Source organism: Schistocerca nitens, chromosome 3 (genome assembly GCF_023898315.1).
Source record: "Schistocerca nitens isolate TAMUIC-IGC-003100 chromosome 3, iqSchNite1.1, whole genome shotgun sequence".
In the NCBI taxonomy this organism is placed as follows: domain Eukaryota; kingdom Metazoa; phylum Arthropoda; class Insecta; order Orthoptera; family Acrididae; genus Schistocerca; species Schistocerca nitens.
This window is the reverse complement of record NC_064616.1, coordinates 853,074,393-853,098,883: the sequence shown is the minus strand read 5'-3', so window position 1 is coordinate 853,098,883 and position 24,491 is coordinate 853,074,393. Positions and strand designations below refer to the sequence as shown.

At 43.0% G+C, this 24,491-nt stretch overlaps 1 protein-coding gene across 1 annotated transcript in view; it reads left to right on the top strand.

Annotated features, from left to right (window-relative positions):
* Positions 1 to 24,491, top strand: part of LOC126249450 (vitellogenin-like) — a gene marked incomplete at its 3' end in the record, with an annotated part of 380,348 nt that overhangs the window by 257,599 nt on the left and 98,258 nt on the right. Inside the window, exon 21 of the mRNA XM_049951103.1 lies at positions 8,338 to 8,532. Within this exon, the coding sequence (XP_049807060.1) occupies positions 8,338 to 8,532 (195 nt within the window). The remainder of the gene's footprint in view (positions 1 to 8,337; positions 8,533 to 24,491) is intronic.

Sequence of the window (24,491 nt, the reverse complement as noted above, 5' to 3'; positions counted from 1 at the left end):
TTTCACAATGTGATCTACGGGCACTTTGACATGCATGTGATCGCCGCAGACAGAGGTGTGAATCATCTCTGAGCACCACAGAAAGCCATTAATATTCCAGTCGTGCAAGTTTCTGTTGTCTGTGGAATGGTGTCAGCGACAAACGACGCATCTCAACCCAGTTTCCAGAAACCTGTTTGTAACAGTTCGTGGTGACACTCTGACTGTAATCACTGCTGGGTTTCAGGTGATGCCATACGTCTAATTGAGGGAGGATTCCAATAATCCTACGATCTCCTAGAGGTGTAGTTCTTCTGGAAAGTACGCCCCCACCCATCTCACCACCACTCATTGTACAGTAACTGCACTACATCCAACAATCTATGCAGTCTGTCTGTGTAACTTTTTCTGCAACGGTTGTCGGAAAATAACGGACGTCGTGGGGAATTTACTCGTCCTTAAAGTCAATCTGCTCGACTCCGACCGCCACTCATTTAGGAGGATTAGGGAAAAAGCTGCGCCGCCCGGGGTGGCCGAGCGGTTCTAGGCACTACAGTCTGGAACCACGCCACCACTACGGTCGCAGGTTCGAATCCTGCCTCGGGCATGGATATGTGTGATGTCCTTAGGTTAGTTAGGTTTAAGTAGTTCTAAGTTCTAGGGGACTGATGACCTCAGAAGTTAAGTCCCATAGTGCCCAGAGCCATTTGAACCATTTGAAAAAGCTGCCCATAATCTTGAGGCTGAAAAGAACTCCTCCCCCCCCTCCCCCTACGGCAGCCATAAACTAGCCGAGATGACTACAATAACGAACAGGACAAGAATTGATATGCTATAATGCGAACTACTGTGCGCTGAAAGACGGTTTGCCATTCTTGTCATACACTGCAAGCATTCAGGCAGCGTTCAGAAATCACCAAGTCAATCCTATTTTCATATCCAATAGCTGCCCTGTCAGGATTCCACAGTGCACTACATCCAAAAATCTATGCAGTCTGTCAGTGTAATCCTCCCATGTCCCCCATGCCAGTGATCTTGCCTTTCTCAAAGTGCTGAATATGACGATAAGCTGTACGTGCAGTTTCTATGGGCATACTGTGCTGATCTCCACTTGAAAATTTTCAATGAAGTTGCGCACACCTAGTAACCATAATGCAGTCACACCATACATCTGTAGGAATGGCTTTGATCTGCACAAATAATCTCGCATGGGGATATTTAAATCAACATATTCGATAGGGCTGCAAATACTGAAGTATAAGTTTGGTAGCGTTCAGTCAATGCGTTGGTGTAATGCTTTCCATTTCCTTCAGTGTAATTCAAACGGTAACCGAATATGATAGGATCAGTACACTGTCTAGTTTAGTCATCATTCACTGTACACTTGATGGAGAGTATTCCTGCGGTTTAGACCCAATAATTTTAGGTAGTGGAGTCTGGACGACCCTTTACCCTTATTAGCGAGCCATCGGGACCTCCCATTGCTCACAGGGTCTGTGTCGTCAGCCAGGTGGACATGTAATCCCGTACCCCAGTTGAAAATGGTTTCCATGTCCTCCACCAGGCAACCCGTGTCTTCTGTTTCAGCCTGGAACACAAAAATGTCAGTATTAAGTGCGCGCACGTGCGCGTGTGTGTGTGTTTTCTTGCTGTGATTCCTGTGTATGACTAGATGTGCAATTCCGTTCCACAAATGTAGTCCCATATAACACAAAACACAAACTCTCCGATGCCGTAGTAGCCCATTGCAGCGGCTAGAAAAGGGTGCAGATCATTCTAGTTCCCGACAAGTATCTTCGAACAGATGCACATAGTTATAAAGCGGCGATCAAAAAGTTTCCGTTCGTAGGTCACACTATCCCCTTGCCGTCAAGTCAGTGCTTACATACCTGCATCGGAGTGGCGCTGAGTTGCATATACGTTGCAGCAACGCACTCAAACGCCAACGTTTTGACCGCCCCCTGTACTGGGTGTATCATAATGAATGGCGTAACCTCATGCTGATGAAAGTACACGATACTAGAAGGAAAAAAGTCTCAGTGAACACGACCTCTAAACGCACACCTGAGCAGCTATGCCCACTACTTCATCTTCGATACTGTCAAACAAATCTCTTCTACTTGAAGCTCTCTGATTTCTATATTTTGAATGGTGTTAGTTTGGACCAAAACAAGAAAAAAATGTCCAGTAAACGTGAGTTTGAAAGTGCATACCTTAAGAGCTATGAGCCCTTGTTCAGTAGAAAAATGTAGTACAGATGAAGAAATACCCATAGCTTTCAAGGTATGCGTTTCAGAACACATGTTTACTGCGACTTATTTGCTTCTAGTTTTCTGTACTTTCAACTGCATGCGTTTACGACATTTATTATGATACACACTGTATATGGCTAGATCACTGACGTCAGCCTGTTGTATTCTTACTATACAACACATTTTATGGTCGCTTTCTGTGGTCTTTTTAATGAACGAAATTCTCCTTCGCAGAAAATAACAATCATCAACAAACACCAGTCTTGTGGAAGTCAGCTCGGTCTGTGCGTTCATGAGGTCCAGAGGTTAATGCCCCAGTCCTCGACTTCGGGAAAGCATTCTATTCAGTTGCTGATTGACGCTAAATGATTATAATATGTGCTTGCGGGAAATTGGAACTGTTGATTCAGGGCTTTCTGGCCAACAGAAGTCAACACACCATTCTTAACCATATAGCATGTGAAATTATTTCTGGGAGTTTCTTAAGGGAGTGTTACAGGGCCATTTCTGTTTACTATATATTAATGGCCTGGTGGATAACGAAGTAAGTTCAGAGGAATGTTCGCAGAATGCTGTACCGAAATGCAAGAAGACCTGCAGAGGAGTGATGCCAGTGGCAGGGATACGTAGTTGACTTTTTTTTAAAAAAATTACATATTGCGCATCATAAGTATCTAGAAGACGCATTAATGTTCGATTGCACTTTTGACGATAATTTCTATGAAATAGTAACAGCCTCAAAATAAGTATGAGTATCCGCTCAGAATTACTTAAACTGGAACCCCACATAAACTTAGTCGTAGGCAAAGCAGATGCTATGCTGAGATTCATGAGAAGAATCCTAATGATCTGAGATCCATCCACAAAATAATAAGTTTTAAAAGCACTTGGTGGATGGAGTCTTCAGTATTGCTGACCAGTCTCAGACACTAGCGAGGTTGTACTGGTAGAGGAGATAGAGAAATCCAAAGAAGGTTGACGCGTTCTGACACGTATTCATGTAGTGAGTGCGGAAGCGTTACGGAGAAGATTATTAAACTCCAGTCACGGAAGCTATTGCAGAGGCATTGTGTTTCACAGCGAGGCTTTGTTTTAAATTTTGGAGACCGTACGTTCACAGAAGCATGACGCAAAATGCTACTTTCTCCCACAAATACCCCTCGAAGTCACCGTAATGGGAAAACCAGACAACTAAAAAGTTCATATGGAGGATTAGAGCAAGTTGGGATTCTAACGAACGATTCGCGAATGGAAAAGGACAACAGGGGATGATAGTGGTACCTGTGGTACACTCTTTCATATACCGTATGGCAGCATGGGGAGTGTAAATGCAGATGTCAAATAACGAACTGATTTGCCAACAACAAGCGGCTAGGCGGACCGAAGACTGGGCCGGAAGAGAAGTTCCACTGGTAAGCAGAGATCGATAGGTGTAGTGCGTAATACGAAGCGCAGAAACTTTAGTGCCCCAAAAACCGTACTGCTGGTGGGTGTCTGCGGTGGCCTTTCTTGATGACGTGATTCATTAGTGGCGCAGTATCAGGGCTACCACCCTGACCACATCATACAAAAATGGTTCAAATGGCTCTGAGCACTATGGGACTCAACATCTTAGGTCATAAGTCCCCTAGAACTTAGAACTACTTAAACATAACTAACCTAAGGACATCACACACACCCATGCCCGAGGCAGGATTCGAACCTGCGACCGTAGCAGTCCCGCGGTTCCGGACTGCAGCGCCAGAACCGCACGACCACCGCGGCCGGCCCACATCATACAGATGCTGGTCCTGATGCAGAGGTGGCTGCAGAATGTAATGTGCAACATGTAAGCCGAAAGTGTTTGCTACGGTCGCAGGTTCGAATCCTGCCTCGGGCATGGATGTGTGTAATGTCCTTAGGTCAGTTAGGTTTAAGTAGTTCTAAGTTCTAGGGGACTGATGACCTCAGAAGTTAAGTCCCATAGTGCTCAGAGCCATTTGAACCATTTGAACCAAAAGTGTTGTGTGTGTATGTTTCGTACAATATACAGAGAATGCTCTACTGAACAACTTGGGGTAGAGAACCTGGGGTCGGAGAAGACAGCTTAAGGAGATATGCAAGTAAAATTGTCTACCGTTTTTTCCAGCTTATTTTCAACTAACATGCGTACAAGCTTACACGTACTGTGCTGTTTATTTACATGTACATTCTTTATTTCCTGCAAGGAAACAAGCAGGACGAGCTTGATTACCAGGAAGACATGATGCAGGTTTTGTTTACTTTACTTGTCACTAAGGTGGCTCTGTTGCATCGTATTTACACTGTTCCATGGTAGAACGTGCTATGAATCTGTGAGATCCTGCCCACCCGTCTCTTATGTGGTGTCTAGGAAGCTGTTTTCTCGGATAGATAGACAGCATACTAGCAAATCATATTAATGGAGTTTACTGCAGTAATTGCACTGACAATACTTAACTTTCGTTTCTACACGATGGGTCGCAAGCAACTGGCCACACGCAAATAATCAATGTCCTTCGATATATACAATTTTCTTGCAAGCTAATCACACAAGTTCATAAGTGACGGCTTTTCTAGTCCTCTCTTCTAGTGCGGCCGAGGCTAGGCGGCGCGTTGCTTTTATTCTCCTCGTGTAGAGGCCGCTCCAGTCGTGGTGACGTCATAGTCAGCGTGCTATTGGCTGACGTCGTCTCACAGTCCTCTCTGCTCTATCATTCTTGATCTGCATGGCGGTGCTTGTCGTTACACCGGAACAGAATCAATGACAGTCCCATTCATCACTCAGTCCTATTGAGAGACGTACAGTGCAATACGATGGAGCAGTACCGGCATAGTATTTCCTGGTCGCTGGATCGGAAAAGGAGGCCCTATTCCACGCCCTGCGAGGTAGCTTGGCCTGAATCCGCTTGATTATTTCGTATGGGAATATCTAAAGTCACTTGTCTATACGGAGATAGAATTAGTTGCTAGAATTACAGCTGCCTGTGATGTAATTCGAAACACACCAGAGATACTTGTCAGAGTGCGTCAGTGTCTTGTTCGCCAACGTAATGCTTACATTGAGGTTGATGGCCGTCAGTTTCAGCACATTTCGTAAGATACAGTACAAATGGTACGTTCATTGTGTCAATGATGGTATTTGCAGTTAACCAATGTAAATAAAAAAAAAACACACAGTAATGTGATTTTATTCCTATTAACTCCTTAGGCTGGCTTCTTCGACCCCAGGTTTCCTATTTCAAATTGTTCAGTGGAGCGTCCTCTATGTCCCGTTAAATGTTTGGACGCTCTTACGGAAACACCCTGTAGAGGCTACAGAAACCGTTAATTATGTTCATTGTTGCCAGTTACAGAACCATATCGTTTTCGTAACTGGAACAGAGTCTCAGACCTTGCTGGGGCTCCTTCCCCCGCGCCACGCGCTTCAGCTAGTTGAGCATTTCTGTGACACTCTCACGCTAGCTACACAGACCTGTGACGAATCCTACAGCTCTTCTTTGTATCTCTTCCTATCTCTTCCCTTAGTACAACTTGATAACAAATCAACTCGTCACAATTTTCTTATATAACAGTTCATACACTGCCATCCCCTTCGCCAAAAAAAATTCAAGGGCAGGGTCATTTTGTTGAGAAATGAGGTGACAGATAATTCATCATTGTAGAGAATATGATAAATTCAGATAAAAAAAATGGCTCTGAGCACTATGGGACTCAACTGCTGTGGCCATCAGTCCCCTAGAACTTAGAACTACTTAAACCTAACTAACCTAAGGACATCACACACACCCATGCCCGAGGCAGGATTCGAACCTGCGACCGTAGCAGCAGCGCGGCTCTGGACTGGAGCGCCTAGAACCGCACGGCCACCGCGGCCGGCTCAGATCATAAGAAACACACATGTCACAGTAAAGTGTGCCCAAACAGTCACATCAGTACATGCCGGATAAATACGTTACACTGTTCCTGTGTTGTTAAGAAGTACTATACAATGTTGCTTCGGACATTCAGGGTGTAGCTACATAAAGTCCAGGAACACTTTCAATTATTTATTGCACAAGAACCAAACACTGTACAGATATCATACATATGTCATTTTTAAGAGAAACCCTGAAAGTTTTTTTCATGTATACCGCCACAGCGTAGTTTGGTAATTTGCCGATAGTCAGCGCAAGTCGCAAACATGGCGAGTTCAGGTGCGGAGCGAGCTTTCTGTGTGTTGGAGTTCGACAAAAACAAGTGTGCTACAGCTGTCAACGGATGTTTAGAACCAAGTACGGTAAGAAGCCATCAACAAGAAAGGCCATTTACCACTGGCACAACAAATTCGTTACGACGGGTTGCTTGTGCTCGGCAAAGAGAAGCGGACGTCAGAGGGTGCGAAGTGAATGTGGAGCGCGTACGAGAGACATTCATAAGGAGTCCAAAGAAATCGCTGCGTCGTGCATCCCGTGAACTCGAAATGGCTCCAATGACAGTGTGAAAAGTTCTGCGACAGAAGCTGTCTATGAAACCATTCAAACTGGAGCTAGTGCAGAAGCCCAGTGACGACGATAACGACAAGCGTTTTGAGTTCTGTTCGCAGTTGCAACAATTTAATGAGGATGGGGATGGCATTGTTGATCGCTTAATTATTAGCGACGAAGTTACTTTTTGTGTTGTCGCCGCCAGACACCACACTTGCTAGGTGGTAGCCTTTAAATCGGCCGCGGTCCGGTAGTATACGTCGGACCCGCGTGTCGCCACTATCAGTGATTGCAGACCGAGCACCGCCACACGGCAGGTCTAGAGAGACTTCCTAGCACTCGCCCCAGTTGTACATCCGACTTTGCTAGCGATGGTTCACTGACAAAATACGCTCTCATTTGCCGAGACGATAGTTTAGCATAGCCTTCAGCTACGTCATTTGCTACGACCTAGCAAGGCGCCATTATTAGTTACTATTGATATTGATTCATGTACCGTCAAGACCGACGTTCTTCATTAACGGATTAAAGTTAAGTATTCCACCAGCTACGTCCGTTTTTCTAAATTCTAATTTCCTTGTCCTATTCCAGACCTCACGCCAGCCTGCGTGAGCTAAAACGCGTGCCTTTCGGCCTCCTCTAGTAACACGGTGTTGGCTCTCCTGCCAACCAAAACACTTTTCACGGTGGTGGTAAAGTGAACAGGCATAATTGTCGGATATGGGGCACAAAGCAGCACACGAATGCATTGAATTTGAGCGTGATTCCCCAAAGGTAAATGTTTTTTGTGCCTTGTCACGCCGAAAACTGCACGGGCCATTCTTCTTCGCCGAGAGCCCTGTCACTGGATATTCCTACTTGGACATGTAGCAGCAATCGCTGATGCCTCAAAATGCAATCGGACTTGCCGTTCATCTTTCAGCAGGATGGGCCTCCACCCCATTTTAATCGTGAAGTTCGTGGGTACCTGAACACGGAGCTGCCGCATCGATGGATCGACCGTGCTACAGAAGGGGACAGCCTCTACGACGTGATGAAGCAGAGCTCAGGGAGAGAATACGGGAAGCGAGTGCCACAATCGACGATGGCATGCTGGGATGGGTATTGCAAGAATTCGATTACCGTATCGACGTCTGCCGGGTCACTCATGGTTCGCATATCGAATGTTTGTAAAAAAAGAGTTTCTCTTCAAAATGCAATATGTATGACATTTGTACAATGTTTAGTTCTTGTGCAATAAATAATTGAAAGTGTTGCCGGACTGTATGTACACCCTGTATAAGCAAGTCCAAAGGACCACTGCATAGTACTTGTTAACAACACAGGCACTGCGATATCCTATTTATCCGCCGATACCAGGCAGCGACTTTCAATTAAAATGTACACCCACTTTATGGAAATTTGTAATGTGAACGAGTCCAGTTTGTCACTCGTGGAAAGAGTTTGGGTCAGATCGTGAGTCGTGCACGGATAGCCAACGTGGTGAATGAGACCGCTCGCGTAAAGCGGGAAAACCGGTCCGTGTACGGAGCTGCTTATACATTTCATGCACGTACGAAGCTTCGGCCAGCCAGAACACTCGGACTGGTCGCCAGTGTTGGCTGTGAGAGCAGAGTGATGATGCCGACTGTGTGCGCACACAGGGCAGCGCGAGCCGCGGCGAGCCGCGCAGACAGCAGCTGCTGGCGGCGCTCGAGGGGGAGTGCCCCTCCGCCGCTCCCGCCACCCCCGCCGCCCACGCACCCGCCAGCGCCGGCGCCACAGCAGCCTGCGTCCGCGTCGCTCACTCCGCCGCCCTCGCCAACAAATACGACTTCTCCTTCAACTTCAACGAGCCGGTAAGTACCTCACCGCTTTTTCACAGCTAACAATAAATTAACACTGTAGTGATTGCACTTGATAAAACCCCACGTTTAAGTCTGATTAACCATTTCAGACCCACTGGCTACAATTGTGTACATTAATTATTACTGTGTCTTAGTGGCAACAGATATATTTCGTCAAAGGAAACCTCATCTACATATTTGTGAATGTGCAATCTTATCATGCACAAGTGCCTCCACCTGTCGGACACCACTGTAAAAATACCAACACGTGAATGTAGCCACGTGCAGCAGCTCGTGACTGCCAGAATAGAAGGAAGTGGTTGGTTAAGTACATTCCATTGTGTAACTGAATGTTCTTATTGTTCTTTTGCATGGTAATTATTGAATGATCGGTCTATTTATAACAACACTGATTATTTAGTCCATAAAATGAAGCGTTGTTTACAAAGTTTATTTTAAAAATGCTTGCATATATTTGTATAAATCTTGCTTCTAAAATTATTTAAAAACTCACCTAAGAAGATTAGAGCACAGACAAGAATTTTCTTTCCTCAAGAAAAAGTCATTTTTGAAAGGGTTAATGTTGATTACGCTTAGTAAATGTACGGGTTTAGAACTAACCTTCCCCGTAACCGAGGTCACTAACACATGCCTGTTGGGTGGAGCTCGACGCGGAGGCAAGCCAGTCGGAATCCTAGCTGTCGATGAAATTTTCATTGGCAGTATTTAGCAGGCAAGAGCAGGAGAGGCTGTGGTGTAAAGTTACAGATCAGCAGTGTTTGGGCCAACGTCCTCGATTAAATTCCAAGCTTCTTGACAGTGTCTCATGAAGAGAGGGAATGTGACGCTGTTGATGGTGATCTGTCCGTCGGATAGGGTTGCTAAACTCGGAGTCCCGTTGGTGCTATTCCAGAGGAGTAGGCGGTGTGCCGGAACCGGGATTCATCTTCTCCCGTCTCTCATCATCGCCATATAACACAAACATAACGCTATATTATACACGCATCCATTACACTCACCTGCACACTGCTAATACAAATCTGCAAGGAAAAGGACCAACGAGTGCGGAGGAAGAATATCCTTTCCACCAGGCAGCTGAACCCACCTCTCGACATATCCCAGCCAATGACGCCGTACGACATTTATATTTTTAATGGATGGGACTTGTGAGCGTCGTTTACAATTAATTTAATAAGTAAATAGTGTAAGTGCCTAACCTACAGCAATGTAAGTAGAGCACATTACAATCGTTTTATTTGCACAAATGTTCTGCTCCGGACCACGGCTAATTAACTTCATGTACCGTTTACGAAATACAATTACAAAACCAAAAAGGAATATCTGTAAAAATTTGCAACTAGAAAATAATATAAATGGTCTCATACAGATATGACTGAAGTGGCGAGTGAAAATTTGTCTCAAGGTCAGAAATCGAAGCTGGGTCTCCTGCTTAATAGATAGGTGCGTTAACCACTAAGCCACCTTGGTTTAGTGGTTCATACAACTGTACACATTACCCTGGTAAACCTCCCTCCTCGATCCAACTTCTCACTGCCAATCCACTCGCCGCTTCAGCCTATATACATAAAATCATATCTGTATGAGAACACTGAACTCTGAAATGGTGTAATTTCAAATGGCTCTCAGCACTATGGGACTTAACATCTGAGGTCATCAGTCCCCTAGAACTTAGAACTACTTAAACCTAACTAACCTAAGGACATCACACACATCCATGCCCGAGGCAGGATTCCAACCTGCGACCGTAGCGGTCGCGCGGTTCCAGACTGAAGCGCCTAGAGCCGCTCAGCCACACTGGCCGGATGTGTAATTTCATTTGTATAAGTTCCGCAGCTGGGTTTCAGGCTGGATCCCAAATTTACGCTCGATGCTGAGGTGCTATTCCAAAACATGGAGACCTCGGCAACACTGTTAGTGTGTAAGCGGGAATTTAAGCTAGACTGGACTGTTAGTGAGAATTTACATCGAGGAAGGAGGCGTGTCAGGGTAACCCGTGCAGTTTTGTGAACCACTCTGCCAAGCTGGCTTAGTGGCTAACGCACCTGCCTAGTAAGAAGGAGACCCGGGTTCGATTCACGGCCTTGGTACAAATTTTCACTCGCCGCCTCAGTCTATATACATAAAAAGAAAATAATAAAATGCCTAGTATATTAATGTTAATTTCTCATTGTTATTTTCAGAAGTTTTCAGTTTTTGTTACTCTAAAGAAAAAGAAAGAAACGTTGGGAGGTGTACTGTCATTTACGTGTATGTCCTTTAGTAGATGTTGCATGGTGGAGAGTTGACGATAGAAGACTCATCGTATGCGCACCCATCAGCTGCTTTCCTGGGTGGTTGCTCATATGTGTTTGAAATCCAGACGACATGAGACCCCTGAAACAGGCGATAATGGCTCTGACTGACAGTTATCTATGCACAAAAGCAAGGTTTTATGCGAACCATCATCAGATATTAAAGTGGCTCACACAAGCCATAGCAGCGCAGTCTTCCTCATAAAGGCCCTGTCAGAGCCTCTCACACTCCTCTCCTAGCATTCTGTGAAGTTTTTTATGGGTTTGTCCATACAATTAATTAACGAACTTTAGACCAATTTTCGTACTTATTGCTTAATGCCTTATTTTTCTATTCCAGCCCGAAAGCATTCCACCCTTGTGTATAATTACTACAGGCTCTGAAACCAGCCATATATTCCGTTATTAGATGTCTGTACTTGTACCTTACTTCCGTTAATACCTGTGACTGCGTAGCTCCCTAAAATACGACTGTGTACGCATTCATCCTTGGAGGCCTTCCTGTGGAGACTTTCCTTTATTGAGCCAGGCTCCAGGAAACTAGATGTCTCCCATTACCTCCCCCTCCTTGGCTCGTAGCCGACAAAATTCCGTCTTACCTGCAGGACTTGTTTTTAACTTGTCTGTAACCGACTGATCCTGTATTTTGTTTCCACTGCACGTTTTCAGCCTCCAACTCACCCATGATAACTGTAGTATTGTGCTGAACTACTGCTTAGTTCGTTGGCCATAGGAGTATATCTATTAGGAGGAAACTTCATGTACTAAAGACAATGACAGAAGTAAACATGAAATCAGCAGTAGAAAAATGATGGCATTACAGATGTTCATTAACTTTAATGTGAAAGATGATATCGGAAGATTGACTGCTGCGCACAATATCAACAACAAAGGTGCGACAAAAAATACCTAACAAAACATTCTTGGTAGAGGTGCTACTGCCAAAACTACTGTAGGCCAGATGGTTGCGAATAGATAGCTTTAGAGCAGCAATGAGCGCAAAACCGGGACTACAGATCAATGGTAACATTACAGTATTGTTTTAAACTACTCCCTATCCCTATCGCGGGGGGGGGGGGGGTGTTTAGCTGTATAGAACATCTGGCGAGGCGAACCAGTCTATAGTGTGTTCTACCAACAGTGAAACATGGTGGAAATTCAGTTAAAGCTATAGCTCCCGTATTGTGCATATTCTCACTGCAAGAGAAGGTAAGTAGTAATGACTAGGAATCTGAATGGACAAAGTTCATCCAGTGGCGCTGCATTTCTCTTCGAAGATAATTGCGTCCCACTCACGTGAATGGGTATCGACTTTATTCCTCAAGAAAACGTACAGTTATCTTGGGAGAAATGAAATAAAATTCTGCTGACTAGCATTCAGTATTTATAAGCACCTGTATGGCTCTGAGCACTATGGGACTTAACTTCTGAGGTCATCAGTCCCCTAGAACTTAGAACTACTTAAACCTAACTAACCTAAGGACATCACACACATCCATGCCGGAGGCAGGATGCGAACCTCGACCGTAGCGGTCGCGCGGTTCCAGACTGTAGCGCCTAGAACCGCTCGGCCACCCCGGCCGGCCTGCACCTGTATCTTACAGGTTTCAGACTGTTTGTGTAGTACATGAAATTGGGTGGGCGTACTTATTATTTCGCCTGCCCTTCTATGTTATTAGTTTGAAAGTCACCGACAGGTGCGAGGTGAAAATATCTGTAGCTTTTGTACATTATTACTTCGAAAACCACCGTAAGGCTGAAGGTGAAAAATACCTGTAGCTAATTTCATCTGCTCGTCGTATCTCTCTCATTGTACATGGATCATGGGAAAAATGATTACGGACACTAGTTCATAAGTGTCAAACTTCTGTTTTTTGTTCCTGGTGGTTATAGTTACACATGAATTAGAAAGAACAGAACTCCAGATATAGTTTTTCTGTGGCAAATGTTGGAATGGTGCCTTCCAAAAGGAAACGGCCGATTTCCTTGTCCCTCTTTGCTAGTCAGAGCATATGTTCCCTCTGTAATGAACTCGTCGTTTTCGGGACGTTGAACTATTATGTCGTTTGCCTTTGAGATAATGGTATAATAACGGGTCTTGGGAGCACGCAGTGGTTCTAAATGTCGATCCTTGATACTGTGGAATTCGTTGGTAAGTGTTGTAAACAAAAGCTTATGTATTTCAAAGAAAACACCTCCAACAATAGAAGCTTTCTGGTGACGGAAATGAAAGCCAGTTTAGTCTTGTTTGTGACTCATCCTCCTTCCATTTCTAAATCTGCATCTACTAAATTTTCTCAGTAGGGTTCCGTGAAAAGAACGTCGTCTTTCTTCCTTTTGAGTTTATGCAGCGGCTACCGTAGATGCATGATTTTTTTCTTCACATTAACGATAAACGCGACAGAAGATATTTTGAACCGATTTTGCGAGGTCTCTAAGAATGATAAGTTTCTGGTTACGAAAATAATGATCTTTTTTCTGCGAATTAAAGCAATAAGGTCGTTTTAAAGCGAAATTTACTTATTTCGCGATAAATGAATATGTCAGCTTAATTTTTAGAGAATAATGAGCTTGAAATTTTGTTCCAAGATTATATGTATGAAAAGAAAGGGAAGAGAGAACGAAGATTTCTTAAAAGGACATAAACACTTCTTATCGTTAATATTTGGGAAAATCTCTTAAAGGCATCACGCCAAAGAGCGAAAAAGTTTAGAGAGGACCAGTTGTTTTCTATGTAATTCGGCACAAATATTGCCGACCTTGACTCCAGGTTTCTTGCGAAACGAAATGTTTGGAATGTTGCTCTCGGGGTAGCTGGGAATCCCACCTCAGCCCGTCTCCTCAGGCTACAGTGCTAATATTCTTGCAAATCCATAATGACGTCTACTAGCTGCACGGTTGACTGCACAAACAGTTGGTGTATTTCAGCCTCCTGGTGCAGGTAAGATAAGTAAAGTGATCGCAGTCAGTAGTGTATGGGAACTATAATTTGGAATGCGGATTCAATAGTTATGATCGGTAGCAGTCAGCAATAGTTGGGAGACTTCGTGCCGTTGTGATTTGTAGATGTTCGTTGCCAACTGCGCAGAGTACCATTAGCCATTTTAACTGCATTGTCGCCTACTTTGTTTCTGAGCTGTAATTTCACTGTTTGTGTTTTGCTGCGTTATTTTTATTGTGGCTTTTTTTTCGAAAATGAGTGATGAGGTTGGTGGCGCATTATAGGGTTAACTTCGACTCCATTTCAGAAAAGGAAACCGATTGTCAGGAGCTCGTGGATGCTCAAAACACAAGTTTCTGCTGCCGGCATTAATAGTACGTGGAGGAGGCGGAGTTTGCTTCCTCCAGTATCCCACGTTCTCCGCAGCATACCCTATCCGTTCTACCCGTTCCGCCACGCGGGGTAGCCGAGCGGTCGAGGCGCCTTGTCACGGTTCGCGCGGCTCCCCCGGTCGGAAGTTCGAGTCCTCCCTCGGGCATCGGTGTGTGTATTATCCTGAGCGTAAGTTAGTTTAAGTTAGATTAAGTAGTGTGTAAGCCTAGGGACCGATGACCTCAGCAGTTTGGTCCCATAGGAACTTACCACCATCTACCCGCTCCCCGCAACTCCGCTCGCCAAATGCCAAGTTATAATTCGCGAGCAGTAACGAAGACAGGTCGTTCTATATGTATTACGGTGCACAACAAAGCTAAAAAAAGTTGTGAGTGATGGTTTACACATTTCGAAAAGCAATATTTTAATATGTAAATTTTGTGATGTCTGTATCGACTGTAAATAAAATATACCTCCTCAAAACGTTGCTTTAAAAATAAGGAACATTTAGAACACAAATGAAGCACTTCAACAGTGAAAAAGCAGGTAACAGCTCTCGTTAGTTAAGCAAACATATATGATGGTGAAAAGACAGATTTTATTCACGAAACAATTGCAATACTATGCAAAGGCAACATCCCGCTGGAGAAGGTAGACGACCCTGCTGTTTGTAAATGGTTTCAAGTGTATGTACCATGTGTGTTTTATCAATAAAATCTCACTGACAGCAAAACTAGGAATTCTAAGACCACTCAGATAGTTTTCTTTTTTCAATTTTTTAGGATCTGGAGACCTTCCCACAGCCAACCAGCTAAGGGAACACGTAGTGTAAACGAAATAGTAGCAAACATAAAACAGTCTTTAGAAGGGGAAATCAGACTTGACTCTAATCCGTGACGAAACTACAGACTCTACAGCCCGTTGTGTGTTCAGTCTTCATCAAAACTCAAAATCCATTATCGAAATAGGAAATACTTTTGTTAGAAAATGGTTCAAATGGCTCTAAGCACTATGGTACTTAACATCTAAGGTCTTCAGTCTCCTAGAACTTAGAACTACTTAAACCTAACTAACCTAAGGACATCACACACATCCATGCCCGAGGCAGGATTCGAACCTGCGACCGTAGCAACAGCCCAGACTGAAGGGCCTAGAACCGCTCGGCCACAGCGACCGGCCTTTTGTTGGAATGTGCATTTTTACATGGGCGAACAGCATAACGTGTGTTCAAGTGATCCTGCATGCTTTGCATACTTTTGACATTAACCGTGAGAGCGTAAAGTATTTAATAGCTGATTCTGCCCCATATATGTTAAAATGTTGTGAACTACTGAAGCAATTATGGGACAACGTTTAATTCACATCACTTGCTGAGTTCATGAAATCAGCTTGTTCGGTAACATCTTGCAAAAGAATTTGAAAGAGAATAATACCATTGCGTCGAAAATAAAGAACTGTTTTCATATGTTAAGGAAACTTGTTCCGTTCCTACCTAGAAGAAAACTTCCCAGATATGTCAGTTTCACCGTATCCCGAGTCTGTGTTGAGTAGATGGGGGCATTGGTTTAAAGCCGCCTGTTACGTACAACAGATTTAGATATCCTCCACTTATTTTTCAAACAATTGACACTAAAATCTTTTCCCATGATAAGCTGGTTGGCGGAAATGGAAGATGTCAGATTTTGGAACCTGATAAAATTCCAAGCAGCATTTGTTTTTGAAAATTGTAAGTTTATTGCAGACGTTGTTTTGGAATTAGAAGGGTCTAATTACCCCTATTCTCATTTGCTGGTTTAAAAAATAACAAAACTGAAGGATAGGATATATCTCATTGCTTCTGGTCATGTTGGTGAACTAGTTAGTACGATTATTGAGGGGGTTTAGTGGCTTGTTAATAAGTGAAGCTACTCTCCTCTTGCAAAATGTTAGTGTTTTAGTTGTAAACAAAACTGAAAAACACATGTCGCGAAGTAAGGCTAATACGTTATTCGGATGTTTCAATGATTTATTTCATCCTGATAACGTAATTAAATCGAACTATACAAACATTTCGGAAATAAGTAAAAAAGTACAAAAATTATATGACTTTAAAGAGTTAAAACAGTCTAATATTATCGCTGGGTAACCTGCTTTTAAAGACATTCAGCTTGATTAAACTGAAAATAATCCAGGTCAGAAGATTTAAATATTTCACTCACTGAAAGCACTGAAATTAATGAGCCTGAACTTTGTAAATGATCTCTAAAATCTATTTGGGTTCCCTGTTCAGCCGTCGATGCAGAGAGGTTTTTCGAAGTATAATTTCATTGTGAACGATTGGAGACGACTAATGAAAAAGAGTTCCATTGTAACATGTGTTATATTATTTTTCATGAGGTAAAGTGAGTAGGATGGCCCAACGATAGCGAATGTAAGTGTTATGTGGTCGTAATCAGGAATACAGTAAGATAATGTTGTTGTTGTTGTTGTTGTTGTCGTTGTTGTTGCTGTGGTCTTCAGTCCTGAGACTGGTTTGATGCAGCTATCCATGCGACTCTATCCTGTGCAAGCTGCTTCATCTCCCAGTACGTACTGCACCCTACATCCTTCTGAATCTGCTTAGTGTATTCATCTCTTGGTCTCTCTCTACGACTTTTACCCTTCACGCTGCCCTCCAATACTAAATTGGTGATCCCTTGATGCCTCTGAACATGTCCTACCAACCGATCCCTTCTTCTAGTCAATTTGTGCCACAAGCTCTTCTTCTCCCCAATTCTGTTCAATACCTCCTCATTAATTATGTGATTTACCTATCTAATCTTCAGCATTCTTCTGTAGCACCACATTTCGAAAAATTCTATTCTCTTCTTGTCCAAACTATTTACCGTCCATGTTTCACTGCCATACATGGCTACACTCCATACAAATACTTTCAGAAACGACTTCCTGACACTTAAATCTATACTCGATGTTAACAAATTTCTCTTCTTCAGAAACGCTTTTCTTGCCATTGCCAATCTACATTTTATATCCTCTCTACTTCGACCATCATCAGTTATTTTGCTCCCCAAATAGCAAAACTCGTTTACTACTTTAAGTGTCTCATTCCCTAATCTAATTCCCTCAGCATCACCCGACTTATTTCGACAACATTCCATTATCCTCGTTTTGCTTTTGTTGATGTTCATCTTATATCCTCCTTTCAAGACACTGTCCATTCCGTTCAACTGCTCTTCCAAGTCCTTTGCTGTCTCTGACAGAATTACAATGTCATCGGCGAACCTGAAAGTTTTTATTTCTTCTCCATGGATTTTAATACCTACTCCGAATTTTTCTTTTGTTTCCTGTACGGCTTGCTCAATATACAGATTGAATAACATCGGCGATAGGCTACAACCCTGTCTCACTCCCTTCCCAACCACTGCTTCCCTTTAATGCCACTCGACTCTTATAATTGCCATCTGGCTTCTGTACAAATTGTAAATAGTAGTTCTAATGAAATGTTGTCTACTCCCGGGACCTTGTTTCGACTCTGGTCTTTCAGCGCTCTGTCAAACTCTTCACGCAGTATCATATTTCCCATTTCATCTTCATCTACATCATGCCGGCCGGAGTGGCCGTGCGGTTCTAGGCGCTACAGTCTGGAACCGAGCGACCGCTACGGTCGCAGGTTCGAATCCTGCCTCGGGCATAGATGTGTGTGATGTCCTTAGGTTAGTTAGGTTTAATTAGTTCTAAGTTCTAGGCGACTGATGACCTCAGAAGTTAAGTCGCATAGTGCTCAGCGCCATCTACATCCTCTTCCATTTCTATAATATTGTCCTCAAGTACATCGCCCTTGTATAGACCCTCTATATACTCCTTCCACCTTTCTGTTTTCGCTTCTTTGCTTAGGACTGGGTTTCCATCGGAGCTCTTGATATTCATACAAGTGTTTCTCTTTTCTCCAAAGGTCTCTTTAACTTTCCTGTAGGCAGTATCTATCATGCCCCTAGTGAGATGAGCCTCTACACCCTTACATTTGTCTTCTAGCCATCCCTGCTTAGCCGTTTTGCACTTCCTGCTAATCTCATTTTTGAGACTTTTGTATTCCTTGTTGCCTGCTTCATTTACTGCATTTTTATATTTTCTCCTTTCATCAATTAAATTCAATATTTCTTCTGTTAGCCAAGGATTTCTATTAGCCCTCGTCTTTTTACCTACTTGATCCTCTGCTGCCTTCACAACTTCATCCCTCAAAGCTACCCATTCTTCTGTCCACATTCCTGTCAATTGTTCCCTTATGCTCTCCCTGAAACTCTGTAGAACCTCTGGTTTAGTCAGTTTATCCAGGTCCCATCTCCTTAAATTGCCACTTTTTGTAGTTTCTTCAGTTTTAATCTACAGTTCATAACCAATAGATTGCGATCAGAGTCCACATCTTCCCCTGGAAATGTCTTACAATTTAAAACGTGGTTCCCAAATCTCTGTCTTACCATTATATAATCTATCTGAAACCTGTCAGTATCTCCAGGCTTCTTCCATGTAGACAACCTTCTTTTATGATTCTTGAACCAAGTAGTAGCTATGATTAAGTTATGCTCTGTGCAAAATTCTACCAGGCGACTTCCTCTTTCATATCTTACCCCCAATCCATATTCACCTACTGCGTTTCCTTCTCCTCCTTTTCCTACTATCGAATTCCAGTCACCCATGACTATTAAATTTTCGTCTCCCTTCACTATCTGAGCAATTTCGTTTATCTCGTCAAATATTTCTTCAACTTCTTTGTCATCTGCAGAGCTGGTTGGCGTATAAACTTGTACTACTGTAGTATGTGTGAGCTTCGTGTCTATGTTGGCCACAATAAGGCGTTCACTATGCTGTTTGTAGTAGCTTACGCCTCCGTTGTTATATTGGATGTTTATTAGTAATTTGTACATCTACCATTCATGTAAATAATTCAAAAACACAATAATGAAACCTTTCACGAGTAATTTTAGAATTTCATCAAAGTGAAATGAAAGCGATACAGCAATATCTGTATTACGAAATAACGCGAAAATTAGTACCCTTCTCAAGAAATCGTACAGAAATTAACGCAAAAGAAGTTACGCCTCTACGTCTACGTAATACTCTCATGTTGATCGAAGCAATCTGTAACAAATATAGCAGCACGGTTCTGAATTGCTTCAACGTCTTCCCTTAATCCGATTTTGTGGGGATCTCAAACACTCGAGTAGTACTCAAGAATGGATCGCGTTAGTGTTCTACTCTCTCGGTCTCCTTTATAGACGAGCTACACGTTCCTAGAATTCTCACAATAAACCTAAATTCACCATTCGCCTTCTCTACTTCTGTCACTACGTGCTCGTCCCATTTAATATCGCTTTGCAAATTTAGGCCTAAATATTTAATCGATTTCACTGTGTCAGGCAGCACGCACTAATTCTGAATTTGAACAATCCGACTTTATTTTTCCTATTCATCTGCATTAACATTCATTTTTCTGCATTTGAAGTACGCTGCCATTCATCACACCAACTAGAGATTTTGTAAAAGTCATCTTGTATCCTACAGTCACTTAACGAGGACACCTTCCCGAACACCACAGCATCATCAGCAAACAGTCACACAGTACTGCTCACCCTGTCTTTCAGATCATTTACGTATGTAGAGAATAGAAGCGATTATATCACACTTCACTGGAGCACTCCTGACGATACACTTGTCTCTGATGAACACTCGCCGTCGGTGACAACGTACTGGGTTCAGTTACTAAGTAGTCCGCCCCGATAGCTGATGGGCAGCGTGACGGATTGCCGTCGTACGGGTCCGGGTTCCATTCCCGGCTGGGTAGGGGGATTTTCTCGGCTCAGGGACTGGGTGTTGTGTTGTCTTCATCATCATTTCATCCCCATCCGGCGCGCAGGTCGCCCAATGTGGCGTCGAATGTAATAAGACCTGCACCACGGCGGCCGGACCTGCCCCGCAAGGGCCTCCCGGCCAATGACGCCAAACGCTCATTTCCATTACTAAGTAGTCTTCAAGCCACTCACATATCTGAAAACCTATTCCGTATGCTCGAGCCTATGCTGACAATCTGTTGTGTCAAACGCTTTCCGGAAATCTACTTGTTGCTCTTCATCTGTGGTTCGCAGGATATCGTAAGAGAAGAGGGCAAGCTGAGTTTCACTCGAGGGAAGCTTTCTGAATCCGTGCTGATTCGTTAGGCCCCAGGATTTTTTGTCTCAAGGGAATTTATTTTATTCAGTCTAAAAATATGCTCAAGAATTGTGCAGCAAACCTCATTTACTTGGTATTCATAAAAGACCAGCAGGTACAGCTGCGCTATAATCCTGTAAACCCTCATGATACTCGTGTGACAATAAACCATGTGACGACGCAGGATGTCCTTTGGTTCCGCCACACGATGCATTCTGGTTTATGATTGGAATAAGTACTTTCGAGGCAATAAGTGACGCCACTCGGTTTACAAAACTCTTCTTGGTTGCTTGGATTCTTTTATTACACAGTGCCTCTCACTTACGATTCTTCGACATTTCAGAAAAGCATTCCTCATTTTATGACATCTTCCGTGCAATATCACCAAATGTATTTCACTGAGGAGCTGTTCACGCTCTCAGTTTGTCCGAATGAATCCACCATGAATATCGTAGCATTCAGTCGGTTCAAGGATTCCAGACAGATGCGTAGAAGACAAGAAGTTGTCGAACGAGTGACCCCTTCCTAGAAAAGCAACATCTCTTCGTGAGGTTTTCGGAGGACTACTTCTCTAGTATATTCTTTCTGCAATATAACAGTCTCGTTAATTGTTGTACCTTATTTAGATTTTAATGGTATCCGCCCGAAGTGAATAGCTCTCATATTTTGCACTGTTGATAGGTTCAGAACCCTTCACGTTTTCGTGTGGCTTAAAATAAAATTGTATATACTAAATCTTAGCTGCAAGTCACGGCATCAAATTTAACTCGATTTTGTGACAAATTTCTCCAAATGTACGTGGCGTCGTCTTTCGTAAATTACGTTGCAAAATCGTTTCGTTTCTTTATACTCCTTCACAAAATAAAATGCACTCTAGCATTCCTAAGGAAGTATTTCAGGGGACTGACAGATGAACCGTGCTCTTAAGCTGTGACAAGTTTCATCAAAATCGTTCGACTCATAGTAGAAGCATACACCACACTGGCAACCCTAATTCGCTCATGTTCCGCATGCTTGTAGTACATACTTGGACGTATCAAACGCTGCTCTAGTAAGATGCGCTTCTCCGTTGTCGAAAAATCGATAGTCAAAGTTTGACGAGCCTGCTGAATTAATACGAGAGCGTTAGCCGCCGAGCAGTCGGTTAGGCGCTACCGGACTATACCTCTGAGTATACCTCTGCGTTCGAATCGCTTCCTTTTTAATTTCACCCATATTTTGCAGCTTAAAACGTGACTGTATTCAAAACATTGGAGGTATGAATTAAACAACGCCTTCAGTCACAACTTTTTCGTCTTTTATTAACTACACGATGCATTTCGGACCCTGTGGGTCCACCGTCAGGTTAATTTGTCTTAATACATGTTTTATTTCTTCTGCTGAATGAGGTGAAATGCATATTCCTGTCACGAAAATATTTAATCTTAGGTTATGAATTTCGTAGGTCGAACGCGGAAAATATGTGCAAAATAGTGGAAAATGAACAGTGTAAACTTACCACATCATCGAAGGAAAGCAATTTTAACGTTTTAGTACCGTCGAACATTCTTTTTTCCGTCGTTTTAGTACATGTCACTTCATTCAAGATGTACATTTGCACACACATGTTTATAAACACTTCACAGATGTTTTTGTACATGGTGTTGTCAAACATGAATTTATTCGTAGTGCTGAAGATATAACTATTAAACAATTGACATATGCTAGAAATAATTTAGAATATGTCTTTAAAATTACTGAAATAGCTATGGCTTGCGAAATCTGTTTGTTCATTTAACACAGATTCTGGTTTTTTGATTTTGTGTAGGTATATCTCCAGTTGTCCTAACAGACTTAGGGTCTTACCATTGGCTTCGTTATGTAGTATTACCAAATTGTTTTATAGACAGTTGATGACATGTTTCGTTTCCAACATATGTTGTGCAATGACTGATTTTTCGAAATTCTTGAGCCTTAAAGCATTTACATGTTCTTGAAAACGGGTTTTGAAGTTTCTGTCTGTTTTCCCTACATAGTAGGCAGGACAGCCGGAGCATGATACTTTGTACACTCCGCTGTTGCTGTATGTTTGTGTATTTGATTTTACGTTATGGTTGAGTAGGTTTCCTAACTTATTATTTGTTGAGAATGCAACTGTTACATTTGTTTTTCTGAAAAGGTTGGCGATTTTTTGTGATATGGGGCCTAGGTATGGGATACTGGCGAATATTTTCTCTTCTTTCACAGTGTTTCCATTCGTTGTCTTGCTTTTGTGTATTTGTCTGCTTAAATTGTCAATTGTTTTGCTGTGTAGCCACCGTGGTCTTCTAACAAACACTTGTATCGCTAGAACGAAAGGAAAGGAGCAATAATAATAATGAGGAAAAATGACAAAATTAACATTTATTTATTTATCAGTGTATCCATTTATCAGTGTATTTATAGTGGGCTATACCTACCTTGAATAACGAAACTGTATTTCCGATACGAGCATGCATGTATCGATAAATGAATGTTCATTTCATCGCAGTTCTTTATTATACGTTGAGACGAATATACCAGGATGATTTTCATTTTTATACTGACTGAAAAAAATCGCGACACAAAAAATTGATGTAGAGAAACGAAATTTTGTGAATACACTCGTCCAAGCAACATATTTAAGTGAATACCAATGCAAGAGCACAGGTTAATGTAAGCGCGCGATAAGCCATTGCAAATATGAAATGCTGGTTCATGTGGTGTAACCGCCAGAATGTTGAATGCATGCATTACGTTTTACAGGTGTCGGATGTCAGTTTATGGGATGGATTTCCATGTCTGTTGCACTTGGTCTTTCAATACGGGGACGATTAATGCTGTTTGTGGATGACACAGGAGTTCACGTCCGATGATATCCCATATGTGCTCTGTTGGAGACGCATCTGGTGAATGAGCAGCCCAAAACAACATGTCGACACTCTGTAGAGCATGTTGGGCTACAACAGCGGTATATGGGCGAGCGTTATCCTGCTGGAAAACACGCCCTGGAATGCTCTTCATGAATGGCAGCACAACAGGTCGAATCGCCAAATTAACGTACAAATTAGCAGTCAAGGTGCGTAGGATAATCAAGAGATAATCCTACTGTTATACGAAAGCACACCCCAGACCATAGCTCCAGGTGCAGTTACTGTGCGTCTAGCACGAAGATTGCTTGCAGGCCCTTAACTGGCGTCTTTCTAACCGATACACGGCCATTACTGGCACCAAGGCAGAGCCAGCTTTCATCAGAAAACAAAACAGGCCTGCACCCTGCGGTGGTTTGGGATCAGTGGAATGCACATTACAGGGCGTCTGGGTCGGAGCTGTCCTTGCAGTAACCGATTTGTAACAGTTCGTTGTGTCACTGTGGTGCCAACTGCTACTCACATTGCTGCTGCAGATGTTGTACGATGCGACAGAGCCAATCGCCGAACACGATGGTCTTCGCTCTCGGTAGTGCCACGTGGCCGTTCGGAGGCCGGACTTCTTGCGACCAATATTCTCGTGACCAAAGCTGCCAGTAATCATGTCCACTAGCTACGTTTTTGCCAAGTCTTTCTGCAGTGTCGCAGAAGGAACATCCAGCTTCTCGTATCCCTATTACACGACGTCGTTCAAATTCAGTGAGCTGTTGATAATGGCGTCTTTGTCGCCCTGAAGGATTTTCATGACTAGCATCAACTCACCACGTCCAATCTCAAAGGTAACAAACGATCACGGCCGTTACAGCCTGAGTCTTAAAGCAAACCTGATTTGTATCCTCATAGAGGAGCTACTGGCGCCACTCTTATATGACTGACGTGAAATATGAACAGACATCATCTTTCAGATGTAGAAACAGGCCTACCAATTTTCGCTTATGTCGCACAATTTTTTCGTGGTTTTGCGATTTTTTACATTAGTGTGTTATTTTTCATTTCTGAAGAAACATAATTCGTTGCAGCAATAAAAGTGTTTGGCGTAGGATTAGAAGAAATAGTGCCGTAAGGGCAGCTTACCAAACTGCCACCTCAGCCGGTTTCGCTAACGACACTACTCGATAGGTGATGGTCTCGTTCAGCAGGTTTATAGAACTATGAATCTCGATTTCTCGAGAACATCTGAGAAGCTCATCGTCTGCTGATTATGCAGCCAAGGCCGCAGTCCATCTCGGTCGGCCC